General features: G+C 41.8%; 1 protein-coding gene across 6 annotated transcripts in view; it reads right to left on the minus strand.

The window, feature by feature from the left end:
* The window catches only part of LOC122071084 (ATP-dependent DNA helicase Q-like 2), a 38,018-nt gene that overhangs the window by 5,269 nt on the left and 18,955 nt on the right, over positions 1 to 13,794 (minus strand). For 3 of the 6 annotated variants that reach the window (XR_006138051.1, XM_042635359.1, XM_042635361.1), the window contains exon 8: positions 13,500 to 13,581. Coding sequence is in view for 5 of the 6 variants with exons in the window: in XM_042635359.1 (XP_042491293.1) it covers positions 13,525 to 13,581 (57 nt within the window). In the remaining variant the exon portion in view is untranslated. Of the gene's footprint in view, positions 1 to 13,499; positions 13,589 to 13,794 lie in introns of all 6 variants that reach the window. The other 3 variants (XM_042635356.1, XM_042635357.1, XM_042635358.1) reach the window with 1 other exon arrangement.

Here is a 13,794-nt window from a genome sequence, read left to right on the forward strand (position 1 = left end):
GAAACCAAAAAAAAAAACGAATGGGAAGGGAAGAAGGGAGATGGAGGGGAACGAATAGGGATCCTTTGGCTTTGATACTAATTGATGGGGGGCCGATAGAGAAAGGGAACAAATCCCTGAGAGAACTCAGAGTTGCAGGGCAAAAAAGAAGAATTCGCACAAAGGTGGGAAAGGAGGTCACATGTCTTGCACCATACCCGGCACCAAAACATTCAATTCAATTCATTCTCAAAATCTCTCCAATAACTTAGGTTATATGTCTTTATATAATAAACTAAAATTAAAACTTGCCTAATTAAAATCTAAAACTGAAATAGCAACTACTAATTCCTTCCTCCAAGTCTAACTAATAAAATTAGAAACGAAATAAACCTCAAATTGGTAACTCCCTAATTGACTAACAACTACCCAAAATAGAAGATTACATATCTTCCCCAATAAAATAACTCATTATTTCCTAAATAAAGTAAATCCTAAGATATCATACTAATCCCAAAAAACTAATCCAGATCCAGTTAGTCTAATTGAGATTGCCCAAAGAGTCAACCCAGTTCAGCCTCAATTCTACATCACAAGGACATGGAAAAGGAAAAGTGAGTGAAAGGAAATAAATCACAAAAATAGTAATGAAGTAGGAGTCTACTACCTGGATCCTGGACCACCAATCCTCTCTATTCGATGTGATACTTGAAGCAAGGCCTAATATATGCATATCTTTCCTCACCACTTCTCTTATAGTTATTTTTTATCTTCCCCTAGCTCTTTTGCATCCTTCTGTTTGGATCAGATCACTCCTTATTGGTGCATCCAATGGCCTCTGTTGAACATGGCTATACCATCTCAAACGACTTTCCTGAAGTTTATCATAAATTGAGGCTACTTCCAAGTTCGCCCTAATTCTTTCATTCCTTACCTTATCTTTCCTAGTTTCCCTCGCTCATCCATCCTAACATTTGCATCTCCCCTACACATAGCTTATTAATATGTCGCTCCTTAACTACCCAACATTTCACACTATATAACATAGTCAAGCGTACAACTACCCTGCAGAATTTTTTTGTAAGTTTTATAGTGACACTTAGTTGCACAAAACTTCTGTCGAACTTCTCCACTTAATCCATCCCACTTTAATTCTTTGGTGCACTGAAAAAATGCTTAAAGCATGGGAAAACATCACTCTTCTGCTATAACAAATACACCTAAGTATTACAACGAAAACAATAAATAAAGGTCACAAACTACCGATGGCCAGTAATGGAAACATGATGGAAGGGTCTCCAAACATCAGAATGAATCATAAATTGGGGCTACTTCCAAGTTTGCCCTAATTCTTTCATTCCTTACTTTATCTTTCCTAGTTTCCCCGCTTGGCCGCTCATCCATCTTAACATTCTCATCTCCACTACACACAGCTTATTAATATGTCGCTCCTTCTTTGGTAATAAATTATTTATTCATTAAAAAAAAAATATGTCGCTCCTTAACTATCCAACATTCCGCACCATATAACATAGGCGTACAACTGTCCTATAGAATTTTTTTGTAAGTTTTATAGCGACACTTGGTCGCACAAAACTCTAGTCAAACTTCTTCACTTAATCCATCCCACTTTAATTCTTTGGTGCACTGAAAAAATGCTTAAAGCATGGGAAAACATCACTCTTCTGCTAAAACAATAAATTGGGGCTACAACCAAGTTCGCCCTAATTCTTTCATTCCTTACCTCATCTTTCCTGGTTTCCCCGCTCATCCATCTTAACATTCTCATCTCCACTACACACAGCTTATTAATATGTCACTCGCTCCTTAACTGCCCAACATTCCGCACCATATAACATAGTCGGGCGTACAACTGTCCTATAGAATTTTTCTTTAAGTTTTATAGGGACACTTAGTCAGACAAAACTCCGGTCGCACTTCTCCACTTAATCCATCCCACTTTAATTCTTTGGTGCACTGAAAAAATGCTTAAAGCATGGGAAAACATCACTCTCCTGCTATAACAAATACACCTAAGTAGTACGACCAAAACAATCAATAAAGGTCACAAACCACCGGTGGCCAGTAATAGAAACATGATGGGAGGGTCTCCAAACATCAGAATGAAGCAAATGGAATCAAACTTCTATTATCTGAAATAGGGTAAACATATCTAGTTTGCTTGGAAAAAACACAAGCATCACAAAAGAAATTGTTTGGATTGCATTTTCTAAATAAATCAGGAAATAACTTGGCTAAAATGCCTAAATGGGCGTGATCCAAACGATGATGCCACCAATAAAGTTCAGTCAAAGGAAAAATAACGGCATCTGGAACAGAGTTCTGAGTAGCAAATATTGTGGAGTCCGATCAACAGGTACAAGCCACCCACCACTTTACCACTGCTAATCGTAAGTTCAGTTACCAAATCCTGAAAGAGATAATGAGTAGGAAGGAACGCTACTATGCCATTAAAACCCCTAGTAATACTACTAACTGAAAGAAGGCTAGTAGAAAATTTGGGAACATACAAGACAGATGAAAGAGAAAGTAATGGACTAGGTGTTATGGAACGCTTTCCAATAACAGAGGATAGAGAACCATCAGCAACACGAACTTCCTATTACCTAATAGAGGAGAGTAAGCATCAAAGAGTTTAGAGAATCCAGTCATATGGTCAATGGCACTGAAGTCGATAATCCAAGAAGAGGATTCAATCGACAAACAATGTCCACTAAATGGAATACTCGAGTGGAAGGAGCAGAATCAGAAGATGATGCTAGCAGGTAGCTGAAGCCGCAGAGGAGGAAGCCGTATAGAGTTTAGTCATCAGTTGCATAGAGTGTAATACTTACTGATTAACCGAAGAACCCAAGGGAGTATCATCAATAGCGTGATTTGTAGTAGCATTGGATCGTCTTTGTCCACAACCATGGGAACTTGCTGGTTTACCAAGCAATTTCGAGCAACGGTCCCTGGCATGGCAATCCTTTCCACAATAGTCACACTTCACAGGTTTCTTCTCAGTAGTTCCACAGGAGTTTGCTTGAGAACCATCCCTAGATTGAGTCCCTAAACCAGAATAGAGAGCAGATCAATCCTTTTGAACAAGGGGAAGCATAGCAGTGCAACAAGTATCCTCAGATTGCATCATGGCATAAGCCTATTCTAGAGATCGGAATGGAACCCGGCTCAAAGTATGGGATCATGTCTGATCAAACTCAATATTGAGACCAGCAAGAAACACATACACACGGATTTTAACCTCCTTTTTCTTAATGATAACAGTATCAGTTTCAAAATCAGATACAACGCTCCTTAGAATAATCTAACCATCCCTCGGAGTGATCAAGCTCTGCAACTTCTCCCCCCCCACATTTTGCGACATGACCTGACACCTCATTCCCCTCCCGGTGGCAATAGCCACCACCTCACCCCTCTTCCTCCTCCCCTGTCCCCCCATACTACTCCCCCTTCCTCCACTCATCCATCCCTACCCCGACTGCCCCTTTTTCCCCCCTCTTCAAAACAGTGTACCTCCCTCTTCGACCCCTCAGCTCCTTCCAAAGATGACCTCTCCCTCCTCTTCATTCCCCCTTCCCTCCATGGTGACAAAAGGTTTGGCAGATATCCAGCTTGCTCCCTCAATGTTAAAATATCCAAATGGCACTTGTGCCTGGTTGGACATTTTCTAGGTGGTCATCCCCCTTTCCCACAGTCAAAAGCTCTCTAAGAAACCAATGGAAAGTTCAAGGTTCAATGGTAACTCACCTTTTAGAAAATGGAGTGATCCTTTTCAACTTTGCTGCTGAATCTGATATGGCCAAGGTTGTTGAAGGTGGCCCATGGCATATCAGAAACAACCAGATATTTCGTCAATGGAACCCGCATATGCAGCTGCATAAGCTGGATTACAGCTCTATCCCGCTATGGACCACCCTCCATCCCGCTTCACTTCTAGTGTCAATTAGGCCCAAGTATTATAGGCCCTGTGGTGGGAAAACCTCTCTTCACTGACATCTAAACAAGGAGGATGCAAAGGCTATTGTTCGCTAGAATTTGTGTGGAGGTGTAGGCTGAATCCACTCCCCCCACCTCAGTGCATGTTATGGACAATGAAGGTGGATCTTTCCACCAAGAAATATGCTACGACTAGATTCCTCTGCACTGCTCCACTTGTAATTGTTTCGGTCATCCCACTATATCTTGCGCGAAGCTAAAACCCCCTGCTCCTGATGAATTTATGGATTATCCTGCCTCATGTGCTTCGTTCCTCCCCTCACGCCATCCACCCTCCATCATCATCCTCCCTAGCTATTAAACCTCCATTCGCACCCATCCACCATCAAATTTCCTTCCTTTACCCTCCTCCCAGAAATACTACGGTTGTTTCTCTTCACTTCAACCGTGAACGAAGGTGGATTAGAAACCGCCACCCCTGCAAAGCTCCTCCAACTTCTCCCCACCATCCCAAGCGCTTCTCTCTTCCAAAAGGTCCCTCTCTTGGACCAGCCATCAATCGCATCCCCTACCGTCCGCAGTCCCTTTTGTCCTCTGCAATCTTGCAGCCATGGCACCCTGCGTTTTTCCAAACCCTGCCACTGTCGATAGCTGCCTATCCTTGTTGCCTTCCTCTATACGAAGCCTCCATTTCTCGCCTTTTCCCCTACGTATCCCACATCAACTGCATCTCCGGATCCCTTGCCTCCTAGGGACGTGTCTGCAGTTCCTCCCTCGCCTTCTCATGAGACAAACCCTACTTCAAATGACCCTCGAGCTTTCCCCTTCTTTTACCTCCTCCCTCCTATTGATTTTACCTCTTTGCCCTTCACATCTAGCCACTATTCTAAAAGGCGCGCCACTCCTTCGCCCAGTCCTCCCTTTCTCCGTCCTCCCTCTCTTGGCACACGCCCACCATTCCTTCGCTCAGGCCCATTCCAACCCCTCCTTGGCCCAGACCCTCTCAGGCTTCCACAACTTATTCTTTGATCCACTCTCACCTCTCATACTCTTCAAACCTCTGGACCCACTTGGCTAACCATCGTGACCCAGCCACTTCACCTTCAGACCCATCTTCCTTACTTGATAATTGCTCCACGACGGCTCGAGTTCTCACCAAGGAATTTGCTTCTATCCCGCTCGGTCCCCAGCAGGCACCTCTACCCCGCAAGTCATCCCCCCATCTTCTCTCACTGTCTTCTCTCTTATTAGGCCATCCGGGCCTACACAGGACCATGCCACATTGTCTCCAACTTCAATTACTGTCGCACCTCAGCTTCTCAAGCTCTTGCCTCATGCTATGTTCATTGAGTATAGGTAGCACCATGCCACGTCTCCCCAAAGTCTTCTTCAACAGTCCCCAATCAGCCTCCTCTAATTGGAGCACTGAGAAACCTAGTCACCCTGTCTTGCTCTCCCAGCATCTACAGGTCATGTCACCGCCTTAGCATTTCACTAATGTGATCCCCCTTGCACATCCTGCCTTGCTCTCCCAACATCTCCAGGGCCATATAACGCGCTCCTCAACTTCTCATTGCTCTGGAACTGTCCATGTCCCATCGTTTTCGCAACACCCTCCAAAGACGATGCCTTTTGCCAGGACCTCTCTATGTCCCCCCACCAACTCCTTTGCTATAATTGCTACATCTATCTCTTCGGCTATGGACACACTTCTTCCGATGGTAACCCTTCCCATATCTCTACTCTGATACATTCCCTCCCTTGTACCCCATTGGCTTCCCCCCCTTAAGGAATACCATAGACGTCATCGTAATTAACCATCATGTCTTGCCCATGCCAACCCCAACCCCTCTGAGGTCCACTTGCCCAGTTGCCCACCACCCTCCCCTCCTCATGGATTGTTGGCCCATCTAGAATGTTCAAGGTCTCAATTCTCTGGCCAAACAGTCTGAAATTTGTTCTCGTACCAAGTCTTCCAACTCTATTCTTTGCTGCCTTTTTAAACTACGGTTCCCGAGGACAATTCCTCTCGCATTGCTCGCTCCATTGCCTCCTCCTGGTTCTTTCCCTCTAACTATTCTTATTGTCCCAATGGTGAAGTCTGGATCCTTTCGATCGCCTCCAAAACTCAAATCTCCAAAATCTCTGCTTCCTCCCAATTCATTCACCTCTCCATCTTTGGCCCCTATGGCAATTGCCCCTTTTTCTTCTCTGCGATCTATAGTCCCAATCGTTCCTCTGACAGGTTGCACCTGAGGGATGATCTCAAAGTCCTTGCCTCTCGGTCGGCAACCTCCCTTGGGGCTAGGGAGGCGATTTCAATGTTGTCAGATTTGCCCACAAAAAGCAAGGTGGTTCCTCTACTGACCCCTCGTTAGTTGATGCCTTCAATTCTTGCATTGAGGACTCTCGCCTCAACAGACTTCGGTAGTCAGCCATCAAGCTCTCCTAGCATAATAAGAGAGCATGTGCCAATCGTATTGCTTGTAAACTTGACTAAGTTCTAGTCAATGAAGCATAGCTTTCCTCCTTCCCCTCTTCCCATGCCACTTTCGACCCCCCCTAGCATTTCTAATCATTGCCTATTTCTTTGTTTGTCAATCGCTATGTCTCCTTCGTTCCTAAGCTTTTCAAGTTCTTTAACATGTGGTCTCTTCATATTGGTTTCCTTCCTATTGTCAAAAAGGCTTGGGAGCTCCGTTCTCACTCCTCTTCCCCTCTCGTTGCATTTGCACATAAATTCAAGACTATGAAGATTTCCCTCAAATATTGGAATGCCTCCACCTTCAGCATCATCTCTTCTGGAGTCTCCAATCGAAGAAGTAAGCTTGAATCTATCCAATCCTGTCTGCAATGTGACATCTTCAATCCCTCTTTGGCCCTCGATGAGAAAGAAACCTCCCTTGAGCTCTCCTCTCTTCTTAACTAAGAGGGAAGCTTCCTTAAGTAGAAATCCTGTATCAAATGGTTAGACCTGGGTGATTCAAGTTCTTCTTACTTCCATAAATCCATGAAATCTAAGACTAATGCCAACTCCATTACTCAACTAATGGCCAATGATGGGTCTCTCTTTCTAGACTCTGCGGCTATCAAAGCAAAAGCGGTATCCTATTTCAACAATATCTTCTGGCCCTCCACCACCCCCTCCACAACAAATCCATCCCTAACCTACTCATTCCCTCCCTCCTAGCCATCCCTTTTGATCCTAAAATTCTTACCGTTGTTCATGCCCATAAACATAGTTATTAAGGTGACGCCAAGGTGTTAAGGCGGTATGGGTAGACTAAGAAAGTCATGCGCTTTATGGTTTCACATAAGGCGACTGCCTTAATGGCTAAGGCGACGCCTTACAGCGCCTTACAACCAAGGCAGACACCTTTTATGTTTTTGTTTGTTAAGATTTTTTTTTTTATTAAATGTACTACCACAAATTCTATATCTTTTATTGTGATTGGCAAGTCTATGGGAATTTTGTACACCTGAGAACTATGGGTTAAGTCTATATAAAATCAAAAACCACAGTTTAGTTGAACAAATCACAAATTGCAAATTATTTTGGCTATTTTCTTATTCGTTTGGGAGAACTAGGGCACCAGTGTTCCTTCCTCTGTCGATTACAGCTCCGACAACTCTCCTTTGGCAAGTCTTCCTCAGGCCATTCCAGCTCCAGCAAGGTACTCTTTTTCTTATTTTTCTTCTTCTTCTTCTTCATTTTTCAATTCTCCTTACTGAACGGAGATGTCTTTCTCATTTTTTTTTTTTTTTTCTTTTTCCTTTTTATTCCTCTTCCCTTGATCCCTTCTTCTCTTCCTTCATTCTTCTAGACTTCCCTTCTCTTCTATCATTCTTCTTCTTTCCTACTTTAATTTTCCCATTCTAGTAATATTGACCTTAGTTGCAGCCCTAATTAGAATGATTGGAGTAGAAATATAGTGGATGACCTTAGGCACTCAGTTTGGCCTCATAGAGGTAAGCATGGTTCAAGAACTCGAGCAAAACATGTGAAATTTCGTAGGTATCGCCAGAGGTCAAAACGAAACCTCTAGTGACTTTCGAAAATCCACTGTTTCGACTAGGTTTAGACCAGTTTCGACCATGTTTCCCATGTTTCGAATGTTTCGACCGAAACATGGGAAATTTCGACCTTCTCTTGTGTATTTTTTCTCCCAAGTGTGGGAAACCTGGGGAAACAGTGGAGATTTTCATTTTTTGACTACCAAACTTGGGGGAACAGTGTTCTAGCACTTATTTATGTCAAATATCATTTAAGTACCTAAGATATTAGTCATAAATAAGGAAATACCCCCTATTTGAATCCAATAAAAATAGTTTAAAAATCAAATTCTTAAAGGATAAAAAGTCAACCCCCCAGTCCAAGAACAAAAATTGGATTTTGGTTATAAGATCAATTTTCAACTTTTAAATGCTGGGGTTTTTCTCAATTATGAAAATTTTATAAATCCTATAATGTTAAAACATTGCTAAAAACCAAAAGTCCGGTAAAATAATATTTTGTTTTGATATCCCTAAAATTATTTTCATTCAGGCGATTTTAGCAACATTCGCACACTTTAAAATAAGTTTGACCGGAGCATAACTATGTCATTACAACTCAGATTTAAGTAATCTTAGACTTGTTGGAAAGCTAGTTTTATGTTATACCTAATACAAAAAGTCACATGTAAAAAAAAAAATCATTTGACCAATGACCAGTCAAACTTATTATAGAACAAGAGCATTTCTCTAAATGTTGATTCTTTATAACTTTTTTTTTTATGAATAAATAATTCATTACCAAGACAGAAGAATATCCAAGGGAAAAGGGGGGGAGGGAGGCTTAAACCAACAAGGAAAGCTAACCCAAGGGGAAAACAAAACACACCAACGGGAGAACCCTCATAGAACTAAAGAAGAAGAACCGAGTGGGAGCCAACACCCTCAGGAAGGGTGGAGGATATTAGCTTGAAGATTCCAAGAGGAAATGACAAGGGAGTTCTTTGGGGAGCTGGGGGATAGGACGGGAGAGAAGGCCAGTAAGTGAATGGGCTTTGGAAGTAACATCAAAATAGATAGCTTTCCAAATCTGGTCCAGGGAGCAGGATTTGGGAGCCCATCTCTGGATGATGCGCTCCATCCAAAGGTGATTGATAGTAGCACAGAAAGCCAGCTTGCCGATGGAGTCACAAATGGAAGGACCCGAGAAGGTCATGTCTACCCAATTCCATTCCCTATCAAAGGGGAGAATAGGCCTTCTGGTCGGCCAGCAGTGGGAGAGGACCATCTTCTAGACCTGGAAGGAGAAAGGGCAAGAGAAGAAAAGGTGAGAGATATCCTCTATCCCAGAAGGGCAGAGGCAACAGGAAGGGGTAGTTGGAATGTGGCGGTGAATAAGGAAAGATTGGGTGGGAAGGTAATTTTTCAGACAATGCCATAGGGTGAAACTGTGGCGGAGAATATGACCCTCAAACCAGACAACCTTATACCAGGGAACCTTAGGGGAAGATTCGCGAATGTAGGACCATGCTGAGGAGGAGGTGAAAATCCCATTGAAAGAGGGGGTCCGGGAGCATTTGTCTTCCCTTCCATAATGCCCAGGAGAGAGAGGGAAGGGAGGAATAGAGGTCCTCCAGAGGAGGGGGACAAGAGGGAGGGGACCATCCCATGGGAGATAGGATCAAGGAGACCAAGGCATTAGAGGGGAGACCAGAAGAGTATATAGATCTGGGAGTCAACAGATGAGAAAGAATGCCAACAGAATGCCAGGGGTCATTCCAAAGGGAGGTGGAATTCCCATTTCCTATTGAGTAAGAAATGGCAACGAGGGCAATCGGTCTATGGTCAAGAATTTTCCTCCAAATCCAGGATGCATCATGGGAGGGAGGCACAGTCCAAAGAGAGTTGGCTTTGAGCAAACCGGAATGGATCTAGTCCACCCAAATACTCTTATGATTGGACACAATTTTCCAGATAAGCTTGAGAACACCAACCATATTTGCATCCTTAATTTTCCTGATTCCTAAACCGCCTTCAGATTTAGGAAGGCAGGCCTTTTTCCAACCAAGGGGTCTGAGGAATCTGGAAGAGTCAGAGTCTTTCCAAAGAAAGGACCACAGAAGACTTTCAAATGTCTTGATCACCGAGGCAGGAAGGATGAAGGTTCCAAACCAATATAGATACAAGGATTGGAGAACCGATCTGATCAGGGTGAGTCTACCGGCAAAAGATAGAAGTCTACCCTTTTTTCCAAATTTGGAGCTTTTTCCGGAGCTGGTCAAGCAAGGGGGGACAATGGTGGGTGGAGAGCCTGGAAGATGAGGGGTAGGCCCAAGTATTTAACTGACAGGGAACCCAAAGGAATACCTGAAAGGGCACAAAGGTTAGCTTTTGTCTCGAGAGAAACCCTAGAGAGGAAGATGTTGGATTTGAGGAGGTTGATTTTGAGCCCCAGAAAATTCCTCGAAGGAGTAGAGGGTAGACATGATAGTGGAGATGGAACGGGAATCAGCCTTAGAGAAGATCATAATATCATCAACAAAAGCCAAGTGAGAAAGAAGAAGGCATTTGCATTTGGGAATGGGAGAGATGAGATGGAGGTCAATGGATGACTGAATAGAGCGAGATAGAACCTCTAATGAGAGAGAGAAAAGAAGGGGGAGAGGGGGCAATCTTGGCGAATGCCACGACCAGAGGAAAAGAATCCCGCAAGGCTCCCATTCACTAAGACAGAGAAGCAGGGGGAAGAGATACAGATGCTGATCCAATGAACAAAAGATGTCGGGAAAGCCATCTGGAGTAGAACATTTGAGATAAAATCCTAGCTAATGGTATCGAATGCTTTATGGATGTCAATCTTGATAAGAGCAACTGGGGGGTGAGACTTGCGGTGAAAACCATGGACAATTTCGTGGCAGAGGATTATATTGTCAACAATGCTCCTCCCAGTGATGAAGGCAGATTGGTTTGGACTGACAAGGGAATCAATGACTTTCTAAATTCTATTTGCAAGGATTTTGGCAATGAATTTGTAGAGAAGATTGCAAAGAGAAATGGGTCTGAAGTCATTCATAGAGGCAACACCTTCCTTTTTAGGGATTAAACAAAGGTATGGCTGATCCCACTGATCTGATTGGGATTAAAAAAGGAAGGTATGGCTGATTCTTTATATTTTAATGTGACTTAATGTTGATTTTTAATGACTTGATGTGGCTTAATGTTGATTTTTTATGATATAAGGTATATATAGCTTACTAAATAATGTTAGAAAAGATAACATGTGTGCCTTGAGGGTAGTGAGTCACTACTTGGATGGAATCGCCGAGACACTATTTGGAATTAAGTCACTACTTTCGAGTGTTGAGTAATTGAGTCACTACTGTTGAGTGTTGATAAATAACTATTGATGATGTAATATTCTTATTTATTTTGGATCATTTGGATTATGTCTTATGTTTTGATGTAGATTGTAGACTATATATAGTCATTATATAGTATAGTTTCAGAATTTAAGTCAACAAGTCAGCGTAATGATTATCGAACCTTTAGTTCACCACACAAATAAGACTTTATGTGTTTTTTTTAAGAAACTAATGATGTGAATGTGTTAGAAATGTTTAAAATATGATGTACAAAAAAAATTAGAAAAAAAAAAACATTGTTTGGGGGTCGAAACCTAAGTTTCCACCATACTGGAAAAAATTCCCCGGTATCCTTGAAATTTCCCAGGTTTCCACCGAAATTTCAGTCTCCCAGTGGTCGAAACCCGATACCATGAACCTTGGAGGTAAGTATAATAAATACTTACATATTTAACAGCCTTTTTTTCATTATATTTATAATTTTGTTTCATAGTTATATTATATGCTATGATAAAGATATCAGATAAACTTGGTTAGTTTATTAACTTTATTCATTTGTTTGTCTGATGAAAATCTTGCATTGGTATGAATCTTTGACATTTATTTAATCTATAAGTAGAATTATATAATTTTTAATATGCTAAATAAGCCAAATAAATGGTAACATAGAAAAACAACACTAGAACGCTTTATTTGATAAGGCTTTTATGCCCTCCCTATTGCGCACTTTAGAAGACCCTCAAACGCCTCGATCACCTTTTTGCCTTAATAACTATGCCCATAAATCCAACAAAGCTCCCGGACTAGATGGATTCAGTATGGGTTTCTTTTCCTCTTGCAAGGACAACATTGGATCTGATCGCTCCAAGGCCATCAAGATATTCTTCTTCAACCCTTCCCAAATCCATAGCATTAACCACACCTTTCTCTGTCTCATCCCCAAAAAAGGAGGGGCCCATAAATTATGTACTTTTATATTTCGGTAAAAAGAAAATACCGAAATATCTGAAATTTCGGCGAGTTTTCGAACCTTGCAATACCTTGGCACCAGTATATTCAGACCCAATATCTGTGAAAAGGGGCTTGAGGGTAAGGGAGTGGCACTGGTATTTTGTATAGCTCCATTCCTTTCCCCAAGATTTTCTATATTCTACATCATTGGTGACTTCCGTGCTACATTCAGACACTGCACATAGTTGTTTGATATGAACCAAAAGTCCCACGTCAAACAACCCAGTTCTTTGCACAACCCACAAGCCAAACTGATGATTTTCTTTCAATGTGGACAAAAGGACATTTCTTTGAAAGATATAAAGGGGTTAGTTCAAAGCAGACTTTCAATATGTACCAAGTTACTGTTGTTCTTCTTCGAAGGCTTTTCATCTTCACAGGCTTTGAAACAAAGGGAAGAGACCCTTGATCTCACTGAAACAATGCAGTAAAGGACAGTAAGTGGCAAAGAAATTATGCTGGGACGTCAGCAAAGTCTATAATAATGATGAAGATGACAAGTAGGTTCTTGATCCAGAGGTGAACCGATGTGGCATACTAGAGGTCACCTGAGACTCTGAAGAACCAATAGAAGGCAATGAGTTGATCACCAATGTATGTTAGGCAAGGGCCACTTTGATCATATTTCCATCAATCGGATAAATCTGGCATAAATTTGCATTTTTCAAATGGGGCAGCTACATGAATACTGTCTTACCATTCAACTCTATCTAAGGTCATAAGTAGCTGTTAACCCGAAGGCATCCACATCTCCTCACTAGTCACTACTCTCAAGGTGATTTCCGGCCTACCAATTACCTCTAATCTGCACCAGATCACTCCTTAATAATCCTTTCAACAGCCTTCATTGTAATTGCTGAAACCAATTTAAATCACTCTCCCTCAACCTATCACCTATTGGAGCCACTCCTAAATTACCTTTATTTTTCCACTCATCCACCACAACATCCTCATCTCAGCAACACTTGTTTTACTTATGCATTGTGTCTGAAGTTACCCAACATACACGTGTAATGGAAAAGAGAAAGAGAACTCGTGACATAATACAGAATGTCAATTTATGTTATAGACAATAAAGGCTGGGGGAAGGTACGAATATTCTGGAATTGTCAACAAGAATTCACGTATTTGTCAACAAGGCAGGCAGGTATTAAATAACAATAATAGCAGATTTAACTGGGAGTATCAATATACCGCATATGAGCTTTTGCACGAGCATCTACATCCATATCTGCATGATAATAACCGGCTGAAATTCCCCGTTGAAATAATTCATCTGCAACCTAAATTTCTTTGGCATAAGGAAAAGCAATATTCCTTCAAACTAGATTTAAAGAAAAGAAAAAAATGAGACTGGTCAACAAAATCCACGACACATGCACAACAAAATGTACCTAAATTCACAAAATATGATGAATGAGTTATGGTTGTATGCCAAAACAGAAGTGTCAAATTGGGAAGTCGTTCAAAATAAAAACACAAAAACTCT

Source organism: Macadamia integrifolia, unplaced genomic scaffold (genome assembly GCF_013358625.1).
Source record: "Macadamia integrifolia cultivar HAES 741 unplaced genomic scaffold, SCU_Mint_v3 scaffold_187A, whole genome shotgun sequence".
In the NCBI taxonomy this organism is placed as follows: Eukaryota; Viridiplantae; Streptophyta; class Magnoliopsida; order Proteales; family Proteaceae; genus Macadamia; species Macadamia integrifolia.